The 23,542-nt window shown below is 34.4% G+C and overlaps 1 protein-coding gene and 1 long non-coding RNA gene across 12 annotated transcripts in view; one reads left to right on the forward strand and one right to left on the reverse strand.

The window, feature by feature from the left end:
* LOC122575874 lies at positions 1 to 21,781 on the forward strand. 4 transcript variants are annotated; one of them, XM_043745365.1, is made up of 6 exons: positions 1 to 159; positions 544 to 654; positions 3,691 to 3,824; positions 15,744 to 15,816; positions 15,901 to 17,606; positions 21,643 to 21,779. In XM_043745365.1, the coding sequence occupies exons 1-4, from the start codon at positions 43 to 45 to the stop codon at positions 15,745 to 15,747; spliced, it is 366 nt and encodes a 121-aa protein (XP_043601300.1). In that variant the 5' UTR covers positions 1 to 42; the 3' UTR covers positions 15,748 to 15,816; positions 15,901 to 17,606; positions 21,643 to 21,779. The 4 variants fall into 4 exon arrangements, 2 of the variants coding, with proteins under 2 accessions (XP_043601300.1, XP_043601301.1); XM_043745366.1 differs by lacking the exon at positions 15,901 to 17,606 and having other exon boundaries at positions 21,643 to 21,711; XR_006319568.1 differs by lacking the exons at positions 1 to 159; positions 544 to 654; positions 3,691 to 3,824; positions 15,744 to 15,816; positions 15,901 to 17,606 and adding an exon at positions 3,839 to 4,510 and having other exon boundaries at positions 21,643 to 21,781.
* Positions 15,390 to 23,542, reverse strand: part of LOC122575876 — a 15,057-nt gene continuing 6,904 nt past the window's right edge. For 3 of the 8 annotated variants that reach the window (XR_006319572.1, XR_006319573.1, XR_006319571.1), the window contains one exon: positions 22,387 to 23,248. This is a non-coding gene — a long non-coding RNA (uncharacterized LOC122575876). Of the gene's footprint in view, positions 15,840 to 21,887; positions 23,249 to 23,542 lie in introns of those variants that run through there. The other 5 variants (XR_006319578.1, XR_006319577.1, XR_006319574.1 and 2 more) reach the window with 5 other exon arrangements.

Consider the following 23,542-nt stretch of genomic DNA (forward strand, 5'->3'; position numbering starts at 1 on the left):
AACACATTACCTGCATCGAGTCCATTTCGTAAGTTGGATAAAATGGGTGCAGTTTTAGTACAGTGTCTATTATACCGTTTTACTACAAGAAGCACGTCTATTTTAAATAGCGTATTAAAGGTTCAAAGCAATCGCGATTATCTTTATCGTGGACGACAGGTATGTAATGTAGAAGTCACGTGCAAAAAGTCGAAATTATAGCTATGTACAATCATTAAATCCATTAATTCACCTATCATCATTTTCCCTCTTCCATAACACGATTGGCGCAGGTCCAGATGTATCACGTGGCCTTGTGCACGGGGTAATCACAATCACATCGAGTTATCGACTTGCTCTCATCGAATCGGAGTTGCCTTGTGTTAAAGGGCTTAGTGTAGCTTCGATGGTCACAAAATGTAGTGCACGGTATAACGTTGCCTTTTGCTTTTTGTTTCTTTTTCTTTGCGCATAATTCAGTGAATCTTCATAAAGAGTTTCGAATTATACATGTGTAAATATAGGAATTAGAATTTGTTGGAACAATGATCAAAATGGTTACAGCATTCGTACAGAGAATTATGGACGATCGCAACGAATTTGATCCCTTCTGCAATGATGAAATGTTACACCCAGAGGAACTCTAAACTCATCGCGATTGATTCAACAATAGGGGTAAGTGTACCAATCTCTGCTTTTTTTCTTAAAATAGTCATTTCTTGAGAATATGCTTGTTTATGTTGTTTTCAATTTTCGCGGTAATTTTTAATTTATCTTACGTAGGCATATCGTCTGCTTACATAAATCGTTTACCGATAATGATGTAGTTACCCTCTTGAATATACTTGGGTGTGGTGCCACCTACGATAATATACGGAGGTCATCAAACGACATCAACCGGTCACGGAGAATTTATATGATTGCTTCAGAACCTCGTGAACATTGTAGTTTTGTTTACAATTACTTGAAATTTGAGTATGTTCTGGAAGTTAATGACTTTTATAAAGTGTGGTGTCGTACGAGTTATTACTAATCTAATGTGGGGACAGGTATGTAAAGTTTCTCTAATAAAATAAGCGCAACAAGTTAGATTGATATTTTGGAGTAAAGGCTAGGTTGTTTTTCAATGTATATTTTGAACAAAAATAGCAAATTTATTTCGTACTGATAATATTTGCATAATAAATTAGTAATTGGGTGCTATTTTTATATAGTTTTTGTACGATACACGTTTTCTTCGTGCCGTTTACAAACGAGGTTATCAGGCATATATCATACATGCCACAAACATCGTTCATTTTAGTAGAAATATTTTGTTTCATTTTCAGAATTTATTGCATCATATATATTTAATTTTATTATTATAGTGGAATAATAATAGAATAATAGTTATTAAAGAAAGTGTTTTATTTACTAACACATATCGAAATATATGATTTCATTTCGATATTGTTCATAGAATATTTATTTAAAATATAAAAGTAAATTAATAATGTCGTAATTAGTATGTCGATAATTTATTTAGCTTTTTAACATTAAAGTATTTAGTATAATGAAACAATTATGAAAAATTGTGCAATATACACGAAGTTTATACGATATACATAAATTAAAACAATTTATTATTTAAGTAAATTATAATCGTTTTGAACTTAGAAATATTTTCTTCTTATCGAAAAATAAATTTTGGATGAATTTTTATTATTGTCTGTGAACGTGGTAGCCGGTACCTGCAGGTACAAATTACATCGTTTTGTATCTGCCGCAAGCACATAGTGGTCGGGGGGGATTAGTAAGGTTCGCTCGTGCGCAGTCGTTTCAGTTCGTTTATACTCGGGTCTACGATTCCGTACGAACATAGTCGAGTACCATTCGCCAATCGCATCGATCCGATGTCCACATCGTTGTCACATACAACAGTGTCGTACGTAGCACTCTCATTGCGCTCTTTGAATATTTTGTGTTTGCAAGTACATTTTGGGACCAACCAAGCTTGATTTATCTCTTAAACGTAAGTCTTCTTGTCGCAAATATTATCACAGTACGTTAAACTTTGATTACTCAAAATGTCCAGCAGAAATTATGCATGTGTTGCGTTCACTGGTACTTGATGCTTCTCTACCTTCAAGATGGCCGCCGTTTCATGAAAGTTCCCTTATGGCGTATGCTTTGCGGTTGTCTCTCTATTCGTAAATTTTGTCGCTTTCACTCTCTCACGATTACTAAATACGTACGTATTGTACGTTATCGCAATGCACAATCTATTCTTCAAGGATGTTAGGGTTTAAGCTCGACGCTTCGTCCCAACAAGCGAGTATTCCATTGGCATTGATTTTGCTGGTAAGCGTGTCTACACGTACTCGTTACCTCATTTTTATTTTATTTCCCTGCTCTTCATTATATCTGCCATCGTGCACATCGTATTATCGTTCTAATCGTCTTCTTCTTCACGTTTCTCGTATAACGTACGTTCAACGATTTTGGCGGGATTGACGATTTCACATGGAAAATGAGTCCTTTGGTTTTCGCATAGGGCTGTATAGCACTCTCAACAAACTTTCTCAAGAGTTATAGGTATAGTTACTTATCTTTTCGGAGTGGGCTGTTTTCCTTATAGTGCTTAGTACGCTCTTACGATGCGACTGCCCACATTTTCCAGAATTTTTTGAGCTGATGTCTACGTCGTTGTCGAAAAGCAGTGTCATACCACAAGCATCAGCTTCACGTTCTTGGATATCATCCATCTTCAGTTTCATTTGGAACCAATTGAGCCCGTTTCGCCTTCCTGATGTAAGTACATGTACTGTCGTTTCAATAGAAAGGCTCAATAGAAAGGTCCTAATATCTTCCTGAAATTCGTACAATATTTTCAGTTGTGCATTGCATATATCTATGATCTTCGATTCTTTTCTTCAATCCTGATTGTAATGTCATATTAATTATGATAAAATGTCAGAATTTCTCTAGAAAACTAATAAGTCTAGGTCATCTAAAAATTATAGTTTGGCTTTGCCTGTTCGTTTCAACTTATATTTTATGTAATTTTTAGCTAGTTACAATACAGTGATCAGATAAGCCATATTTGCATGAATTATACATAAGTACATATAATAATGAGTATTTTTGGTTATAATGGCTTATTTGTATATTTTTATATCATATATGTATACATATCATATATCATAATTCTTCTTATATATAGTTCTTCCTTTCTGAATCTTTTAATACGTAAAAAAATCAATCACCTAATACATTTAATTTGTATTATTTAATTTATTTGTCTTTTATGTACATTATATATTGAAAATATTTTTAAAAGCAAACAATGAAGTTATATTTATATAGAAATAAAGAATATATATAATATAACAAATTTGTGGTAATACCATGCTTTCTTATTATATCTTGAACATTTTAAGACATTTTCAACTGTTCTCAAAAGAATTTCTTATGTTACTTAATAATGTGTCATAATATTGAATCATAATTCTTATATCATATTCAATATGTTTTGATCATCATAATGGAACAGAGTAGTTTAATGAAGGTATCATTATGTATATTCTTTAAACTTTCACCATTAGGTTTATGACTATATTTTACGAATCTGAGTCTTCTTAGCTGCATAGGCATTTAGTTTTTATTCATTAATTTCATTTTAGATCTGTATGTGTATATGAACCCTAAATAATACATTATCGTTTGTTTCAGATGCCACGAAGCAGGAGGCGCCATCGTACTCGTAGCCATTCAAGAGCACGTTCACACTCTGCAGGGTCTCTCTCATATGAACACAAGAGACGCCGCATTGACTATGAAAGTCCACGAAGTAAAGGAACTTATAGGTAAGTAACAGCACTAAATTATTTATTCTATAACATATATATCATCATGGGTCTGACTGAGAATCTAGGCGATTACCTCTTAATTTTATATACAATACACAAGAAACATCAATGTTTCTGTTCAAATAATATAAACCTATGTCTGATACACAATGCTGTCTGACATTGACATAGTGTCTATTAAGAGCATGTGTAAATCAATGACTAAGCAATACGACGATTATGTTAATAAACTATTCATGCACATGTTGATACAGAAAATTAGGGCAATCAAAACGTGTTTACCATTGCAGACGAAATAAAAAACAGAAACAAAGTTTTTTCTATGGCATCATATTTTGAAAACAAAAGTAAAATCGTTGGAGCGCAAAACTGACTTTTTTTTTGTAAGACTTGCGTAAAAAACATTAAGGAGGAAGCAGGGTGGGGAATAAGTGGAGCTACAGCACACGAGACCAATGCCACGAACGCGATCTCCCACTCCGAACACGCCTAGTATGAACTGAGGAGACGATAGAAATTCTCCATGAGATCTTTATGGCTGTCAGTCGTGGTCGGTGCGTTCGAGCTTCCACATACTCGCCGGGGAGGTCTTTCTGCAAGATTTACCGGACGTAGTTGATCCAATCGAGTACCGGAATAAGTTGTGTTGGCTGTTGTCTCGAAAAACGATTCGAAAAGCATACGTGAGTGCTGATGTGGGTTTTATCCGAAATGATTTTATTTGGAAAGAATTGCAAGCGTGCGAAAGGTATAAATGAGTCGAGGTACAGTGAGGATACTTATCAGGGTTTAGATGTATGTGCATTGTGTAGTTTATATTCAATGTACGTAGGACATGTATGATGTTAGTAATTTTGCGCGTAATTCGATGTTTATAATTGTTGCTTGGAAATGTATAAGTATATACTGGGATTTAGGACAGCAAGAATATAGTAGATTTTTAGTGTTGCTTCCTGTGGCTGATCACACACGTTCTGTAACTATATCCAGAGTAGATTTCATGTATTGCTGTAATTGGTAACGATTCCTCCTCGTATGAGACAAAAGAGATTGGAAGCTTATTATCAGACGCTTTATATGTATTGTAATTTATCAAGTATAATGAGTCATGAATAAACGATTATTGTTTGTTCTTGGCGGTCCCGTTTGCGTAAGTGTGTACAGAGCTTTGTTTTACGTGTCTCGGATTGCTACTTAATATAAGGCTTGTTTTGTCAGGCAATGTTTGTTTAGAGGACAAAATATGTCAATGATTAGCAAATTGGTTGGTTAGATACTTCTGTTTTGTAATCAAACAGGTTGTTAGATTAATTTAATTTAAAGTGGATAGATTAATTAAGGTAATTTGTTTTGGATGAATTGATTATAATTATTCAGAATTGTTAGAAGTTCATTACCATGTCTAATGTAAAACATGTATTATTCAATATGTGTGAATAGTAAGATTATTGAACTATTATGCAACTAATATACCATGAAATTTTATAAAGCATGTATCTTGACATTCAGCTTCATTTATGTAACTTTTTAATAATTTTAGAAAGCATATATTTGGTATTAGAAAGTGAATAATTTTAACAGACCATTATTTACATATCTATCTTAATTCATATCATTATTCATATTCAAACTGACAACATATAATATAAAATATCTAATTTCACAAAATTCCCTCACACGCTTGGTCTAAAATTATTATTCATTGATTGGATACATTATATCAAATCTTACAAAATAAATTACCAACTAACACGAAAGAAATTCCATACTATTCGCACAATCGGATCTCAGAAATTTCATTGCATACAATAAGAGGTAGTAGTAGCTTCCAAGATATCGATCGTATCGCTTAAATAATATAGTAGAGGTTCTAACACGATCAATATCATGAGATATCCACTGTAAATTTTATTTTCAATGCATCGATCGTCCCGCATTAAATATTTCTCGTTTAGACATTAGATGTTCAGTTTGATTGTATTTCGAGCAACGTGATTTAAAGAATAAATAGATCAGAAAAAGAGCTCGTGATCGAACCCGTTGCAGTTGATTTATTTGCACTGGCTCGCCAGAAACGCGGAAGGATTCTTGGACAAACGTGGCATGTCGCAGCGGCGCGTGGATGAGAAGGTGTTTTGTAGAAGTCGTCGCTCGCTGAGATCGCTTAATTAAAATGCCCTTAGATGGCAATTGCCATTACTCTTCTGAACTGTTCTAACGCCGGAAAGTATTATTGCGAAACTGCTAAAGGAAATTCGTCGTACGAGAATTTTATTGATGCACACTTTATTCGTAATTATTCAACCATCGTCGTGTTCGTCGAGATGACAATTATTGTACATTGATTGGCAGAAGAAAATTTAAAAGGCAAGAGTTTTGAAAAAATGCCATGATCTTATAAAACGGAATTATATTTGACGAGAGCTACTCGAGAATGAAAATGGCTATTAACATGTTAAAAGATCAGAATAAAATTCATCAGTAGAATTTTTATTATTTGTATGCTCTTGATTCAAAATTCTAGGAAGTTTAGTAAACTTGGAGTTTGAAATTTATATGGAGCAGGTTGAATAAATTATTACAAGTTGTAGTTTCAAGTTTTCTAAAATTAATAGCTTAGATAGTTATTGGGATTGAAATGAAATAAATTATTGAAATATAATCTTTTCCCTCTGAGTTAAATGCGACAGGATAAACTAATTATTTGCTGTAAATAACTTTGGTGCTATCGTTAGGGGAACAGAGAAACGTTTATCTTATTTTGATAACTCTTGTGGAACTTCGTAACATTTACTTGAGTTATTATATCTCATTTTGCATAGTAAAAGAGCTACGACGTCACATGCTGTTTAAAAGTATCTGAATAGTTGATAGGATATAAGGCGTGCAATCGCAGATAAAATGACTTGCGACTTTTCTTTATGACCGTTACAACCACGTATAGTGTATCACTATGACGCGATAAAAATGGTTTTTAAAAGTTAAGATATCAGAATAAAATTGATGTCCGCTACTATGGAAGCTTATATAATTATTCTGCTTCTTGTATAAGTCTTTATCTTCAGATTATTTCATTTTCATATATATGAATCAATGAAAGATATAGTTGATGAGTTAATACTAGTATGTCGTTAATATAAACATTTTAGGGAAATTCATATCCATTTAAATGTCTTGATACTTGATATGAGCGAGTATATCTTCTTGAGTTTCTTATTTATGAAATATATTCATAACTTTAATTCTGTAGAGTATCACAAAGTGACATTTTATGAAGAATAATGACGATGGTAGTAAAACTTTGTAACGATCTCTAGAGTTTATTAGAATTCCTTATGTAACAAATAGATGTCATTGTGTAATAGCACATTTTGCCTTATCTTTCCTTCTCTCTCTCTCTCTCTCTCTCTTTTTAGGAAAGTAATGAAACTCTCTTATGAATCTCGTTACATCAAATAATTTATTATTTGCTTATTTTTTCTGGATTTTAACGCAGTTAATTTTACTTAAAATTAATTTAAATAACAAGCTACTTCTCTGTTATTTAAAATGGCAAGATACTAACGAATAGAACATGAACAAATATTTTTACATATGATGCAAAGAGCCTTTTCATATTCCTAAACAAACATCTAGAATAATTATGGGAAGATTTAAAAATCCAATTGCTATAAATCCTGAACGAGTAAACAGTGTATATGTTTCTTCGTTACGATGTTCTTCAAAAGAGAAGTAATTAATCTTGTAATGGAAATACTTTAATCGTTGTTGAGAAAGTAGCAGCCAGTTACAACGTGTTTGCGCGTTCCAGTTTGTACACTTGCATCGCTAGAAAAACGTGCAATTTCTCTTCGTATCAATATATTATAAATTGCGTCTCGTGATGAAGTTATCTCGACTTTCGGCAATTTATGATATTGTAAATCGAATTTCACGACGCTGTAATGCAAAACCTGGCTGGAGGATGTATAGAATTTCATTAATATACGCGATGAAAATCAACGAGGAGATCGTTGTCGCTTCTAATTTTGGAAATCTTTGAAAATCGCAGTGATAACCACGTAATCGATGTATCGATGATTTTCTTGAAACTTCTTAATGAATTTGCATTGATTTACCTTAGACTACGATCATTTTCTGAGCTTTATTTTTCAGTAAGAAAAAGTCGTACGCTGTTTAGAAATACATTTTTCACGGTAGTTTCTCCCAGAATTTTATTGAACTTTCAGCGATTTGTATTCCGATGTTAGGTATTTTTTTTTAGTTAATTCCACTTTTCGTAACTTGACGTTATTTATAAATAAATTCCGTACAATGGATTCTCTTGGAATTTTAATATGTTTACGATAATTCGCTTTGAACCAGAACGTTGTATAATGAATCCTAATTTTTCATTGCCGGATGTCGTTCGTAAATAAATATTCACTGTGTTAGACTATTTAAGTATCCACTACGTGCGTTTACTGATGATTTCGTGGCTACCAGTGGACAAATTACGGGAACGTGGCCTGGGAATCGTACTATTATGTTTGGAATGATTAGATAGCCTGAGACTCGATAAAGTATCATAGGAAATTTTACTGAAGATTTTCCATTCAAAGTTTATCAAATCCGTGGCATAAACGTAGTGTTCCGATTCTATTTCGAAGATTAATCGAAAAAGAAAAGAAAAGAAAGAAACCAATCCAAGTCTTACGAAAACGTGATAACGACATAGGAAAAAATTCGGAGAATAGAACGCAGAATAGAAAGTAACAGACTTTTATATTTCCATTGAATCGTAATTGATTCGTCGGGATTCGGGAAAAATTTCATCGATAATTTATAATACGCGTTTCAAATTAAAAAGACAATCGTGAGGCAAGATTTTACGTCTGAAAAACGAGCGGTATTTTCACGGTTGATTGATCGTGCATTTCATGGAAGATTTCGAGGATACGAGAGTTTAGAGATTAATTAAATGCTTAAAGCTTCTTCGTCCGTTGCCTTTAAGGTTGCATTTAACGAATAGTGGTAATTTCTCGTTGCAGTTATTTCCTGGTATCGCGTGCCGGTCGATGACTGATCTCAATTGCGTTTCTTCGAAATTATTCAATTTCGAGATTCCAACGCGTTTCTTGATGTATTATACGCCCGATAGCAATTTGTATATACCGACGGTGTACCGCGATTTCTTGCGCGTTTGCAGTTGATCGTGATAAACGACCGGGAATAAGGAAGGAACGACGGAGAAACGTAGCCTCGTAGACGTTTAGTAATGCCAAGGGTCGAGAAGATACCAGCGGAGAAACAGCTTCTCTGCATTTTTAGCTTAGCTAGTCATTTTTTGTTCTTTTTAAATGAAAGAATTTTTGTGCTTCTATTTAGAATTTCATCATACAGTAATTTATATTATTAGAATTTTTGAATTATTTTATTGGAATTGTTGGAATTTTATTTCTTTCCTTTTGGTTGCTGATGATATTTCTCTTTTTAAATGAAAAAGTTTTTCGAAAGTTTCCTTAGCAGTTCTACTATCTTTTCACATCTATCTAATCACACTTGTGATTTTGTGTGTCTGATTGGAAAACATTGTACAAGCGTTTACGTTCTAAGAAAGGAAGAGTTTATTGCTCAATAATTTGGCATTAAATTCAATAAGCAGAATCTCGTAATAATTTGAGTTGATCTTTACGCGGAGAAAACTTCGAGAAAGTTTGACGATTTACGGTTACCGCAGAGAATATTTCTCAAAAAGCTTGCTGCTAATGTATATCTAAGCGATCTTGTAGCCTGTTTCCGTTGAATCATTTATCAGCACGTTTCGTTTCATCGCTAGATCTCGTTAACAAATGAATTGTCTGTAGGCGAGAGACAATCACGCGCAAGGCTGACCTATTGTGAAATTTCCTTTATAAAACAGGAAATATTATTTTTTTTCCCTATTATGAATTATGTTTTAGTAAAAATTCGTAACACACCAGAAACCATCAAGGCAAGTCGTTAAAAGCCCCACAAGGCCCACTTAAAAAAAAAGAAATTCCGAAAGTAATTATTTTGAGATGATAAACTACATATTCGTAATCACAGTAAATAATCAAGAGTTTCTACAAATTACGTTGCCTTAGCCAGTTGGAGATGCAATTGGTACGCGTAAAATCTAAGCTTCCTAATTATCTCCAACTATAACGCGAGACCGTGCTCTCGAGTTAATTACCTTCGTTACCGGTCTAATTAATTACACAGCTGCACGCGTTTACGCGATTAAACGATAATAAACAAGTCTCCCGATGAAACCGTTTGTACTCTGGCAAATTGGCTGCCGCAACGATAAAAATTCTCAGTCTCCGTTTAACGTCGCTATTGTTACGTTACGATCTTTCTTGTGATTTTGTCGTAGCTAGAAAACCTGTCGTCTCTAATGAACGCTCGTTCTTACGCCAATTAGGTTTTTGTTCTTCGTTCCTCGATTCTCGGTTTCTTTCGTAACATCGTACGATTCTCTGCACGATTAAGATCTTACGGTTGTGCATGTTGGTCGTTGCTTTGCTTCGAGTAGAGAATTGGAAAGAGAATTCAAAATTTTTAATGCGTTCTGTTCTTCGATATACGAATGAGATGAAAATTTGTCGCGCAAAGTGCATTGAAATTAGAAAAGATTTCAATATGAAATTTTATAGATAGACTATGAACGTTTGAGCCAAGAATTGTAAAAAAGAATTTTCAATTTTAAATGAATCTGGTCGTTAAATATATAAATGGGACAACAGTCTCTTGCGTAAAATCCAATGCAAATAGAAGAAATTTCGAGGTGAAATTTTATAAATAGATTATGAACGTTTGGATTGTAAAAAGAATGAAACATTTTTAATGAATCTTGTCGTTAAATATACAAATGAGGTAAATGGAACGAGGAAAGATTTCGAGATGGAATTTTATAAATAGATTATCAATATTTGAACCGGAAATTATGAAAAGGATTTTAAATTTTGAACGCGTCTTGTCGTTCAATATATAAACGAGATAAACATTTATTACGTAAATATATAAACGTAACGGAGACTGAAGTTACAAAGAATTTTAAATGTTAAAAATAGATTGTGAGCGTTTCTTGTGCATTTTGTAGGAAATTTAAAGATGCATGAACATGCATGATTTCATAGAATAATAGAAATATACAGGGTGAGCTACGTACAATTAAATCTTGAAATGGCTATAACATGGAATAATTTCAAGAAAAGTTCTCCCATTAAGGAAAGATTGTAACGTATCGTTGTAATTGGAAATGATAGGTCTGTCAAAAGAATCTATTTTTCCTCGTAGCATAGAGCGCGTTAACAATAAATTTAACGCAGAGAAAACCAATCAAGCTTAGAATCTAGGTATGTAGGTCCTTGTTTATTTTCTCCTGGTGCTCTCTTTATTTGCCCATCCATCTGGAGGGCTCGTAAAAAGTTTCGATCAGCCTTGCAATAATAGGGGAATTCCTCGCGAAGGGTGGACGTCAGCGTTTAATAAATGAGCACTGGCTTATGAATAAACGGTACGTGTCATAAATTGCTTCTTCATAAGGTCTCGTTTTATCTGGTTTAATCTGGTGATAATTGTGATACATAAAATTCATTTTTATTAGTAATGGTTTCTAAAGGTCTAAGATCTGAACGAAGCTTGAAACGAAACGATGGAATTTCATTGAAACGAGTGTAATACGAATTTCGTATCTTTCTTTCTAAAGTCTTTTTTACTTTTGTTCGAGCATTTTTTCCGGCTTTTATGTTATTTTCGGTATGAAGCCATTTCTGCTAATCTTAGTATGACAAAATTGCTCGGTATGGTCAGAAGAATGATTGTTGTTTGGCATGATTTTTAAAAGTTGGAAGTTGAAACAGATGCAATATGGATTTTTAGTATCTTTATATTTTTATTTGGAAATTCTTCAAGATTTTTATGCTGCTAATAGTATCAAATAATTTCTGACGATTGTTGAATACCATTAAAGAACTGTCGATAGAACAATATCGGCGACGAAATATCTGATAAATGATTATTCGTCCGAGTATCGAAGAACGATATTTTCAGCTCGTAAAAGGAAACACGATCGCGAAACTTATAGAAGTATTTCGACAGCTTTCACTGATTTTTAATGCTGCTATAAATTTTCATTATAGTCGGTCTTATTGGAATTTCGAGAGGACATAAAAGGTCATAGTTGAACGTAAAGGAACATACAATTATTACGGATCGTGCCAGATTTCACGATATCTACCGAGTCGAAAACGTTTACAGTGCTTTCATATGCTCGTCACATCCTTCACGTTTATATTCATGTCTCTCGTATACTTTAGCCAGATTGGTAAATAAAATTTGAACAAGCGTCCCCATAGTTTTACTTTAAATAAAAATTCTAAAAATACCCTGCCTTTCAGTTACCTGGATAATAAATTTCAAAAAGTCTAAATATATTATCCTGCTTTTTTTTTCCTATATGGGTCAGTCTTTTCATAGTCTTATTAGTTCCAGAAATAATCTTCTTTTCTGTAAGATTATACAAGGTGTGCTTGCATTAATAGACCGTAGTACGTTATGTACTTTGTCTAACTGGGCGCATTGCTTTATATATATATATAATTAAGGAGTTACCTAATCAATTGATTTTGCCACTCAACGAGGCATCCGATATTTCAAAAGGATTGAAACGCTTATATAAGCAAAGATATTACATAAAATTATTACGCTTATGCTGGTAGCAGCATCTCCCTCATCTCTGCAACATTTCATCTGTTCAATTACTTTCAATGCTACGTTTGCGATGGTAGAGTTACATACACGTTATCGCAGTGTAGATATCAGTTGAGTATTGTCTGCTATAGATATTTATTTTCTATTACATGCTATATTCTTTTGTATCTTTGAATTGTCAGGAAAGATGCTTCTCCATACCAGTATTTCCTCTCTAACTTTAATTTCTGCGAATATTATGTACACGTACAATAGCAGGATAGCTCTTTTAAATATGAATTGTTATGCTACTTTCGAAAAAGTCTGTCCACTAATAATTTAATTTCTCACAAGAATTGTAATTTTGTTAATTGCAAGGGGTAAAATATATTTCCATGTCACGCTCCCGTTTCTACAGAGCATTTCAATTTTCTCGTTTCAAGCAGCAAAGTCTAACTTCAAATTGCCTCGGTAAATAATCCCCAAGATAGTGTAAAATACAAAATAAAATTGTAAAAGCTATAACGAACGAGCAAATACGAAAAGGAAATATTTTTCACGTTGGAAATTTTCTTCCGCGCTAATCGTCGACCGCAATCGTCTCAAAGAAGTCTTAATTAACCGCGTGGCGTCTTTTAGCAGTTTCGATCGATACATTTCAATCCAAAAATACTCACGTACGTCAGTATATATCTGCGAATGATCGTCAGTGTTCCAAATACGAAAGTAAAAAAGTGACAGCACCTTCGATTCGATTTATCTTTTACAAATGCGACAATGACAAGCTGTTTGTCATATAAGCGGGCAAGTTTTCGAGAGACCAAGGACTTGATTTCCTTGTTGGGCAAGTTGCGCGTACATCGTCTAACACAGAACAAAAGTTTCAGTTACCAAGAGCCAGGGAAAGCTTTTTCGAGCCGCGTTCGACCTTCGAGCTTCTTTTCAAATTCGTCGTTTCCTCTTCCTGCTCGTTCCGCACTACTTCGTTTCGACTTCCTTCTCCTTCAAGGAAACAACTCGTTCTTTTCGAACTTCCATTCTACAGAATCTTTGTTCACGTGTAACGTGTGACGTGTGTGTGACGTTGTTGGTTTCGATCCGACACAAATTTCGCTCGTCGATCAGCCACAAAGTCTTCCGTAACGTATTATTTTCACCATAGAGAACGCTATCTATACTTTGAACCGAGTCCGATCTCATTTGCAATTCAGATTTGTTAGACACGTGACTTGTTTTCAAGAACTTCTTATCGATGATGACTTAAAAGTTTGGTTGTTGTTCATTGAAATTGGACAGCCGTAGAATTTGCGAAGTATGAATTTGATTAATGGTGGTTTGAAGCTTGCCGATTATTTTCTGCAACGACAATGTGACATAAATCCTCTGTCCGAGATTATCTTTGTGGATGTTAAATTATAGATTGTAAACGTTAACATCTAATAATTTAACAGTTTTCATAATGTCAACATTTTAATAATTTTGTCTCCTTATAGAACTTAAATAAGCTGCGCGACGAGGAGTTTTGAAAAGGAAATTACCAGATTTGTTAAGGTTGGAATAATTCGTTTTATTTATAGTTTCTTTGTACTGTCTCTCGCTTCATGGAAAAAGTGACAATTTTGGTGACGTCAAAATTTTTACAATCTTGTCTTTCATTTCAATTCTGCACACCGTAATCTTCTTGGACACAGAGAAGTAGGAATTTATAGGTCGCGAATAATTAGATTCTCCATTCGTTCGCGCCAAAAATATTACTTAAATGCTGTTGAATAAAGCACAGGTATGGCGCATAATATCAGCGTTCGCTAAATCACATGTCTTGAAGAAGCTGTTGCTAAGAACGGCTATAGATCGCTTGGTAATTGACAAGATTCACAACAATGACTTTGCAGTGTTTATCTTTAAGATATAAATAAATCTGTGAATATCTTCGATAGACTGCTTTTCACGGACTACGTTCTCCACGAAGCGAATGACAGTACAAAGAGACTGTAAATAAAATCAATTGCTCTAACTTCGACGATTCTGATAATCTTCTACGGTTCATAAAGCAAAGGTTACAGATCAAATGAATAAATAGAAAAAGAAAGTATGAGAATCTACGAATGAATTTGATCTACAGCTGTCATACTTAACACTCTTTAACACGTTGAATGTCATGGGGGTCATCGGTGACCGGCGCACTAACATTAGTAGAAATACATAATTTGAACAAATGTAAATAGTTACAAATTTGTTATTATTATCATCATCGTTACTACAATGGTGTGACGAAATTAAATGCAGTATAAAACATATAAAAATAGTTTTATTTATACATGAAATATAGATCTATTATGTGCGACCCCCATCAGTGGCTGTCGAACGTGGGGAAACCCGCTTTTACCTTAGTGAACAATAACCCTAAGGAACGTTTCGACCTGAAAAATGTTTGATGGTAATTAAGGGCCTTGACAGTAATTATTATTTATTTATATGGCTATTGCGGGTCCCAATAAGTATGACCGAGGGATGGATTATGGTTCATGGTAGGTTCCGGGACGTAACAACACAGAAGAATTATTTAACCACGCGAAGGAATATGAGATAATTGATAATGACAAAAAATTCATTAACGATGATTATACACCGTAACATAACTCTTGTAGGTAATATTTCAACATGATATGTATCTCATAATAAAAAGTTCATCGTGGTGCCACGGCCAAACCTTGTAAAACTGTCGTGCCATTCAACGTGTTAACAAGCTTCTACTTAGCTACTCTAATTACTTTAATTAATTACCAAATTTTGCCATAAATATTAAGTATAAGCATATTTTCAAAAGAGATGGTCCATATATATATATATATATTTATATGCAGAAGACTCGAGTATAATTTTAATTCAGTCATTTTTAAAAATGAAGAGAAAGAGACTCTCGAGATGACTTAAAATAAAGTTCTCTTCGATGATGTGTCAGTGAAACGAGGACTACAGGGGCTTAAATATAGTAACCGTAACTGAAAACGTTCTCTCGTGTGGTAAACACGCTCGTGTATAACGCACGACGAGGTATTTTTCGCATGCATGAACTATTTCGATCCTACGTTACGTCGATCATCAAGAAATTTACTTGTTTCGACTCGTACGAACGATAAATCTTCTCTTCGTTCGATCAGTTTCGATCGACATTTGTTCTTTAACATATCGAAAGGCGATGATTCCATTGTAATTCAGGTGACAAGACGGATTGAAGTTAAAGGATGCCGGTCCTCTACGCCTCCATTCGTCGCCCTTCCTGGATACCAAGGTACAGTATATTTGAAATGTCCCCTACAACAGAATCAATGAAACCTGTTTAATAAGCGATTTATCATTGTTAGTCGTTTTATAGGTGTCTTGGATGCGAGGAGTTGAAAAGGTGTTGTAAATTATGTCCCACATTTGCAAATGAGAAGTGTTCCTTTGTGCGATTAATGTTTCATCTCGACATACATGCAATTTATTTGTACATGTTTATTTGTACACAGCGTAGGTAAAAATATGGGCCAATTTTACCAAAGACACACATAACATTTATCGTTTAAATAGGTTGTAATTTGTTAAGTTTATTAAGTTTATTATACAACAACTGGTGGAGCGTGAAGTTGTTAAAAATAAAAAAAAATTGTTAAAAATTGTTTTATGTTCAAAAACATGGTATAATCTAAAAATTGAAACGAGTAATGTTATTTAAAATTTAAAATTTTCACGATGATTAGATAACATAGATTTACTACACATATATTGCACGCTCGTTTTTCGCGTTTCCGAGAGAAGACAGTTTTAAACGATACTTTACGATGGAATAAATACTTCTCGCATTGCGTTTATCTTTGTTAAAGCTGTTACAAAATTGATCGCAAATTGCGCATTGATCACCTTCAGAAACAAAGCGACAAAGGATCGTGACAGTGACGAATGGATCGCTGTTCTTAAAAAATATCTCTATGTACGCTAAATACGACAAATTTGTTGCACATAAAAATTCAAGTTTTATATGCAATATTCGTGCAGCGAGCCACTGATATATTCTCTGTTCTTCGTGACTTTGATCCTGCTCCTATCACTAATTTCTACTTTCATTACTAATAAAAACGCCTATGAAACCCGAAGGACCAAACCACGAGTATCATGTTGTCTAAGATATAAATTTAAAATATAAAATGTATAATGATTACTTGTTTCTATTTAAAACAATACCTTTACTTCTGATAAAAGTACAAACACCAAAAAATTAGAAATATCTAATCTTTCTTACACTAAAAAACTACCTTCTCCAAGAAACTTTTCTTCCTTAGTCAACTACTCAAACGTTCCGCAACTCACAATCGATCCAAGCCACCCTCGTAAACCGCCTACACGTTAACCTTGCATCCCTCTAGTCGACGCTGGTAACGTCAGAGAAAGAAAAAGGAAGAAAGTGGTGCGATAAACCGTAGACTAGACTCTCTCACGCGATTAAAAGTCGCCAGAAGAAATCGAAGAGAGAGAGAGAGAGAGAGAAACATTGTTTGTTTTCTGCGACGATCCGCTGTGTTTGGCACGGTTTTAGGGGTGGGAGGCAGCGTTGCGGGTAAGAGGGCGGCTTTTGCGCATAATCCTATGACCTCTTTAGCGCGAGGATCCTTCGAAAAGGATACACGGAATGCGCTATCAATTCCACCTTCTCCCGTCGGCGTTTCGAAGGATTGTTTGGCCGTGTTCCAACGCACGAACCAGCCGAAAGCTCGCAGTCAGAGGCGACCATCCGCGACTTTTCGCCGATCCTTATTGGCTTAGCATAGTTTCGTCGCGATGCCGTCTCGCTCCGCGTGATTCTTCCTCTTCCGTACGCTCGTCACAGAGTGATTTACATCGAGAACAACTTCCTCGACGGAACACGCTTCTGCGTCTCGTCCTTTCATTTTCTCTCCTCTGTTTTGTATCCGATATTCTTCTTGTCTGGAGATTGATGCGAGAAAGGCTGAGTTAGAAGAAGAGAATTTTCGCCATTCCACGCCGATCGAGAAGCGTAAATGTTGAACCGTTGCACTCGACACGCACCAAGATTTGTTTGTGGTTTGTACATAACGGATGATGGGTGAGCTCGTATCTTGTGGAATCGTTGCAGCGGTATGTGCGTTGCGTGTGCGTGTTATGTTTGAACGAAGAGTGTGTTAGATCTTGTGCTAAATCGAATGGAAAGTTTCTCGATCTTCTGTGCGACGCAACTTGTTTGGATATTTTTCTACCGATCCTGTTTTATTCGAATATCGTTACATGACTAGTATAAATATTCTAAGTGTACATTAACAGTTGCAATTATTCGGACGACGTCGACAGTTGATGGATATTGCTTGAATAATTGTAATTTGAGACGCCGGATTTCTAACGAATAATAAACACGATGAAAACTGTTTCGTTGTTCTAGCGAGAAATCGTATGCGTGAACAGCAGCCAAAGGATCTTTTATTAACTTTTATTAATTGGTTTTGAAAGCGTAGTAAAGTATAACAAGTGCTTTACACTGTCCGAATAATTATGATTTTCATTTTTCAAAGAGTATCCTTAACTATTAAAGATTAAAGAACACAATTTTTCATGTCAGTAATGTTGAAACATTCATCGCTTTCCAAGAACAAGAAGCTAATTACCCGTTTGTTCTACATTTCAAGAATTTGTTTGATCGACCAACAATTCCAGTATATTTTTACAATGAAACTGTTTGAGGGTTTAATATGATAATAACGCTGAAACTTTCCATTCAGTCAAATAACGTTGTTTTTGATTCCTATCAGTCTGTTTGGGAAGAAGGTATTGTTTGGTATTGAAGGCCACGATGTTAGGACGATGGCCGATTAAAAATCTTGGCAACTTCCTGTGCGTGAATCATCGTTAGTCGCGAATTTTCGAGCCTTTTTTGTATCACTGTGCTTCTCTTCTCTGTCCCGCGATTTATTCGTGCGGGAACGAAATTACGCTTGCAATTAACATGGCTTGTTAGAAGTAACAAACAGTGATACATCTTTCGTCACCATCTGAACATTTCAATGCTTCTAAATTCTGTTTTGTATATTTTTAGTATTTTTGTTGGCAATATGTACAAGGTGTTTCAAGAAGGTCATAAAAATTTAAATATAAATGCTACACGAGCTGGTAAAATAAAAAGTAGGAAAAGTAGTAAAATTCGCATTGAAATTTACAACTATTTATACGATCTTCTATCGACAAATAAACTTCTCATGTTTCGCGAGAAAATTCACAAAAGTTGAGTTAACTGGTTAGTTTGGTTTCCAAGAGACTTATACATATACGTCGAAAGAAGAGGAAAGGTTGGATGGAGGCAATCTGTGTCAAGATGCATCTATACATACTTGCCTTGAATTATACGAAGGATACATTGAACATCTACTTTGTATTCATTTCCGTCATACAATAGTTAATATTTCTTTACTAGTACCTGTTTATTCAACTTTGCTTTTCCCTTTGACACACATAGACATCTAAAATACTTAAATATTTGCTGAACCTTTTTTAAATGATTTGTATTTTGTATACGTACATTATATATAGTTTATGAACATCGAATAAGATGTTCTAAGGGAAAGCGTAATATCTTGAACTTCGGAAATGACTTTAGCGAGGAACGTATTCATAAAGGCTTGGAAATTTAGAAGAAAATTCTTTAAATCAGTGGTTTTACAAGCAATGGTATGCACGTGTACCGTTAGTGGCACATGGGTTCTTTTGTATATAGTATACTTTATCCGACATCCTAGATCATAAATTCTTATTTGCATACAAAGCATACTTTTGTCAGTGGTATTGAAATTTCTGAAATTTTCATTTCATTTGTGCACAAAAGAATTGGAAGTCGCTGTTCTATAGATATTTCTATAATTGTGTTCTTCTCTTGAAATAAGATATATTGCATCTTATTTTTTAAGTAAAATACGCTTCCGTTAAATTTCAGAAACAATATAGGAATGGTATGAAAGAATTGTTACTCTTATCAGACCTCAGTGAAACCTCATTTTATTGCGATGGAATTTAAACAAAAATAAGATTAGAAGATAACAAGATTTGTTTTCTTTGCTAGCGGGATATCGTTGCATATGTCTACCCTTTTAGATGTACCTGAAGATTTTACAGCTATGAAACGCAGTGTAGCGATGAAAGATGTAACAGCTGCGAATGTTTAACCTTGAAATTAGGATTTCTGCCGCGTTGGACTCGATCAAGACGTTGCAGAAGGCGTCAGCGAAATACTCTTAAGTGAAATGGTCTATTTGAAGCCAGACACACCCAAAGTAGGTCAACTCACTGTTGCGCTGAAATGCTCCCGTGTACATTTTGCGTAGCAGACAGTCTATGCCTGATTCTCAGTCAACTCCGTTTGTAAATTAAATATATCCTATATTTAAATCATAAACATCATATTTCTTTTTCTGTATACACAATCAATCACAAAGATTTTCAATCACTTGACTATTTTCTTCTTACTGTATAATCTTACTTTGGAAGCTTCAGATTATTATCTTGGAATCGAATAGTAAATGTTTGTTAAGAATAGATTTCAAGCTATTTATTTGTTTATTGATGTATAATTTTACGTATTGCTTACACGAATATTTTTTGATATATACTTTTAAAATGTACCGTAATGTTTTTGAAATATTTATGGATACTTTGTAAAAGTTTATAACAATTACCGTTTTGCTTCGAGCGAACTACTATCTTGTATGGTAATTTATTCCAGATAGCTTTTGTTCCTTCTCTTTTCGTGTTTATGCTTTTAAAATTAATTAAGTGCTAATGTGAGTTTAAAACGTACATAATCTACGGTAATTTACAATTCGAATGTCAAATAGAAAGGTTTGGAAATTAATTGATCGCCAACTCTGAAGTATAAATAACGATTGATATTTATCGCAAATATCGGTATTTCGTAAATCATTAAGCTATTTAATCCGCGTTAATTCATCGTGCGAGATACAATACAAGATCGTTGCGATAAATCAAACAAAGTTCTATTCAAGCAGATCGAGATATTTGTAAATTAAGACGCGAATAATTCAGCCGTTCTATCAGCTTCCTTATGCAGATCAAGTTACTTCGATATTCTAGCTACGTTTTAAAATATATGCCTGATCTCTTAAGCATGTAATTAGAAACTGTCGCTAGTATTTGGAGGAAAATGCACGTCGAAAGATCGTAAGATCTCCTTTCTCTCTTTTTTATCAGTCAGCTATGGATGTAGTAGAGTGAAAGCGAGATTGTTTCCAACAATTATGCCCGAGTTTCTAATTGTAGATTGCGTATGTATCAGAATTCACTATTAAAACACCGTATAAAATGTTACTTAAGACTGAATTTCATTTAAAAGTTATTACGCGTGAGTATTAATTAGATGTTCTAATTGTTGGAAACACTTTTAGTTTCATTTTAATGGTTTAAATTAGTGACAAAGAAAGATAAGGAAGTTGAGGAACATAATTATCTGAGGGACACATAATCTTCTGGTATCACATTTTATTTCCAAAGCTGATTTATTTTTGTTATTATTATCTATTACTGTTTATTCATACTTTAATCACAAGATAAACTTTTAATCTTCTTTTCAAAATTTAGATAGACCTATTAATTATCTGCAAAGAGAAGACCATATTAGGTCAGAATGTTACTCTTTTCTCCATATGAATCGCTTCGTTTCATCAACAGATTCTTTCATTCTACTCTCTCGTGCTTTAAGAGACTGTATAACCACTAATATATATATACATCAAGCACAAGACTTGCCATTAAAGCAGATAAAACAACCTCTTAAAAAGAGGCTAGTACCAATTGAATACGTAGTTCAAGTATCTGATTCATCAAAATTTACAGATAACATTTTCTCAAACTTTGTATAAAAACAAATTTTCTCTATTAAAAATCACCGAACCGTCAATTATCATCAATCGTCACGCAATTTTCCTGCATCACCATCCATCCCATTAATTTCTTTATTCTGTCAATATTCCATTCACGACCAATGTCTCGCAGTGAACAGATTCACACGAATGTCTAATTCAGAGGCTGTGATAAACCTAAGACTAATTAGTGGCAATTTCAGCGGAGAACGCGTGCTGAGGTCGCGTCAGCACGACCGCGGAACCAGCCAGGAAAGACGGTACAAGCGAAGCCATCGTCGATCACCGAGTAGCGGTCGCCAGCACGGGCATCGTGATCGCGATCGTGATCGTTTGGCGCATCCTACTTCGTCTCGACGTGCAAGGATCTATCGTCACCATGCCTCGTCGTCGACTAGCCAGGATCGACACAGGCATCGTTCACCGTCCTCCAGAAGTCAGGTGAGTCGAATGACGCCGACGCGGACGTCGTTATATTCTGCCCGATGTATCTTTAGATTTCATTTTGTTATATACTATTTGAGATCACATTTCCACGCGTCTGATAATATCGTAGAATATTACGGGGACAAAACTCGGATAGATGTTGAGAGAAATCGGTCTCGATTATTATCGACCATCCCTCGTGGTCGTTATTTACCCTAACACCCATTCCCTATAGTATCACGCTCACTGGCAGGAATTGTGGTACTCTTTCGATTAAAAAGATAATTGATAGCTTGAAAATATAGTTAATACAATTAATATAATTCGAGGATCTTTATTGTATGTATTTATATTTTAGAGATTGTTTATACCGACAAGTATACTTTAAATATTCTTTATTTTTGGGTGGTAAAATATTCTTTTCATTCAAAGATTAATGGTTTGGACACTTGGTGGTTCAAGGATATCTGTTTCATATATTCGTTGAATCTAGGTGTTTAAAGATGAAGAACATATATATGTATGTTTAACGAAGGCTTTACTGAAAAAAGAATTATAATGGTTTTAAATAATCACATCTGCTGCAGTCTGCAATTAACAGGAGCAAAAAGTTCCAAAGTATGAGTAGTCTGACCTAATTTTTCTTTTTTTTAATGTCGTACACGCAAGGGGTGGAAAGTTCAGTTACCAAGATGTGTACAGACTTGCAAATACAATAGTATTGCGTGTGAACTATTATATCGTGTGCCGCATACTATAACATATTTCGTGTGCATCTTTTAGAAATTCATGCAGGCTGCCTGTAGATACCAGAATCCTTATGCACGAACGCATATCTGTAAACAATGCCAATACAAACATTTACAGATATGTGAATTTTGTATAAAGTATATAACGTTATAATTGTGAATATATGTTTATCTTTTCATTTAAATACACCAATTCTACAAAACGTGAATATAAATTTCTATATATCCGCAGACTATTCATAAAATCCTATGAAGAGACGCATAGAAATTTTTTTCCGCAGATGTACATCGCATCAAGTTTCTGAATGTTTACAGACTGTTCATAAAATTCTACGAGGCATCTACAGACTTTTATTTACAGATGTGCGTCACACAAGGTTTCTGTTCGTGAATGGTTAACAAAATTCTACACGTGGTCACACACGCACACAATGCAATACACGATATAATGAATATAGATATATGAACATAGGATGTGTACACATGGTGTATACCTACACACGCCTTGAGTTTTGCGGTTAGTACATTATCTTCTCGCGAATTTTTCACATCGCATTCGCTCGAACATAGATCTGGCGAATCATCCCCCACGTATACAGCTCGCTCTTCCTGCGTGTCTCCATTATCGGTATCTCTGAAAAGCAAGGATATCCGTGTTGTCTCTTGCGCGTCTTGTTCGACAGACCTCTGGACGATATAAATACGTGGACATGAGCAAAAGAAAAGGATCGATCAAAGAGCAAAGAAGAACGGAATGAAGCGAGAAGAAAAAGTCAAATTCTGCATCTATCTTAGGAGGTTGAAGAAGCATAGCGATGGATTTTTGCGGTATTTGAAGACCGTCGATTACCCCATCAAAGAGCGAGCAATGATTTATCATAAATCTGTTGAAATTTCATAAAATTGTAAAATCCAAGTAGAAGAAATG

Source organism: Bombus pyrosoma, linkage group LG15 (assembly GCF_014825855.1).
Source record: "Bombus pyrosoma isolate SC7728 linkage group LG15, ASM1482585v1, whole genome shotgun sequence".
NCBI classification, from domain to species: Eukaryota; Metazoa; Arthropoda; class Insecta; order Hymenoptera; family Apidae; genus Bombus; species Bombus pyrosoma.

What these genes read in the sequence shown, in the direction of transcription:
- LOC122575874 (XM_043745365.1), top strand. Translation starts at nt 43, where the DNA reads ATGGGTGCAGTTTTAGTACAGTGTCTATTATACCGTTTTACTACAAGA. An exon ending in ATCTTTATCGTGGACGACAG is followed by an intron (nt 160 to 543) that starts GTATGTAATGTA and finishes AAATGGTTACAG; the next exon opens with CATTCGTACAGAGAATTATG. An exon ending in CGATTGATTCAACAATAGGG is followed by an intron (nt 655 to 3,690) that starts GTAAGTGTACCA and finishes CGTTTGTTTCAG; the next exon opens with ATGCCACGAAGCAGGAGGCG.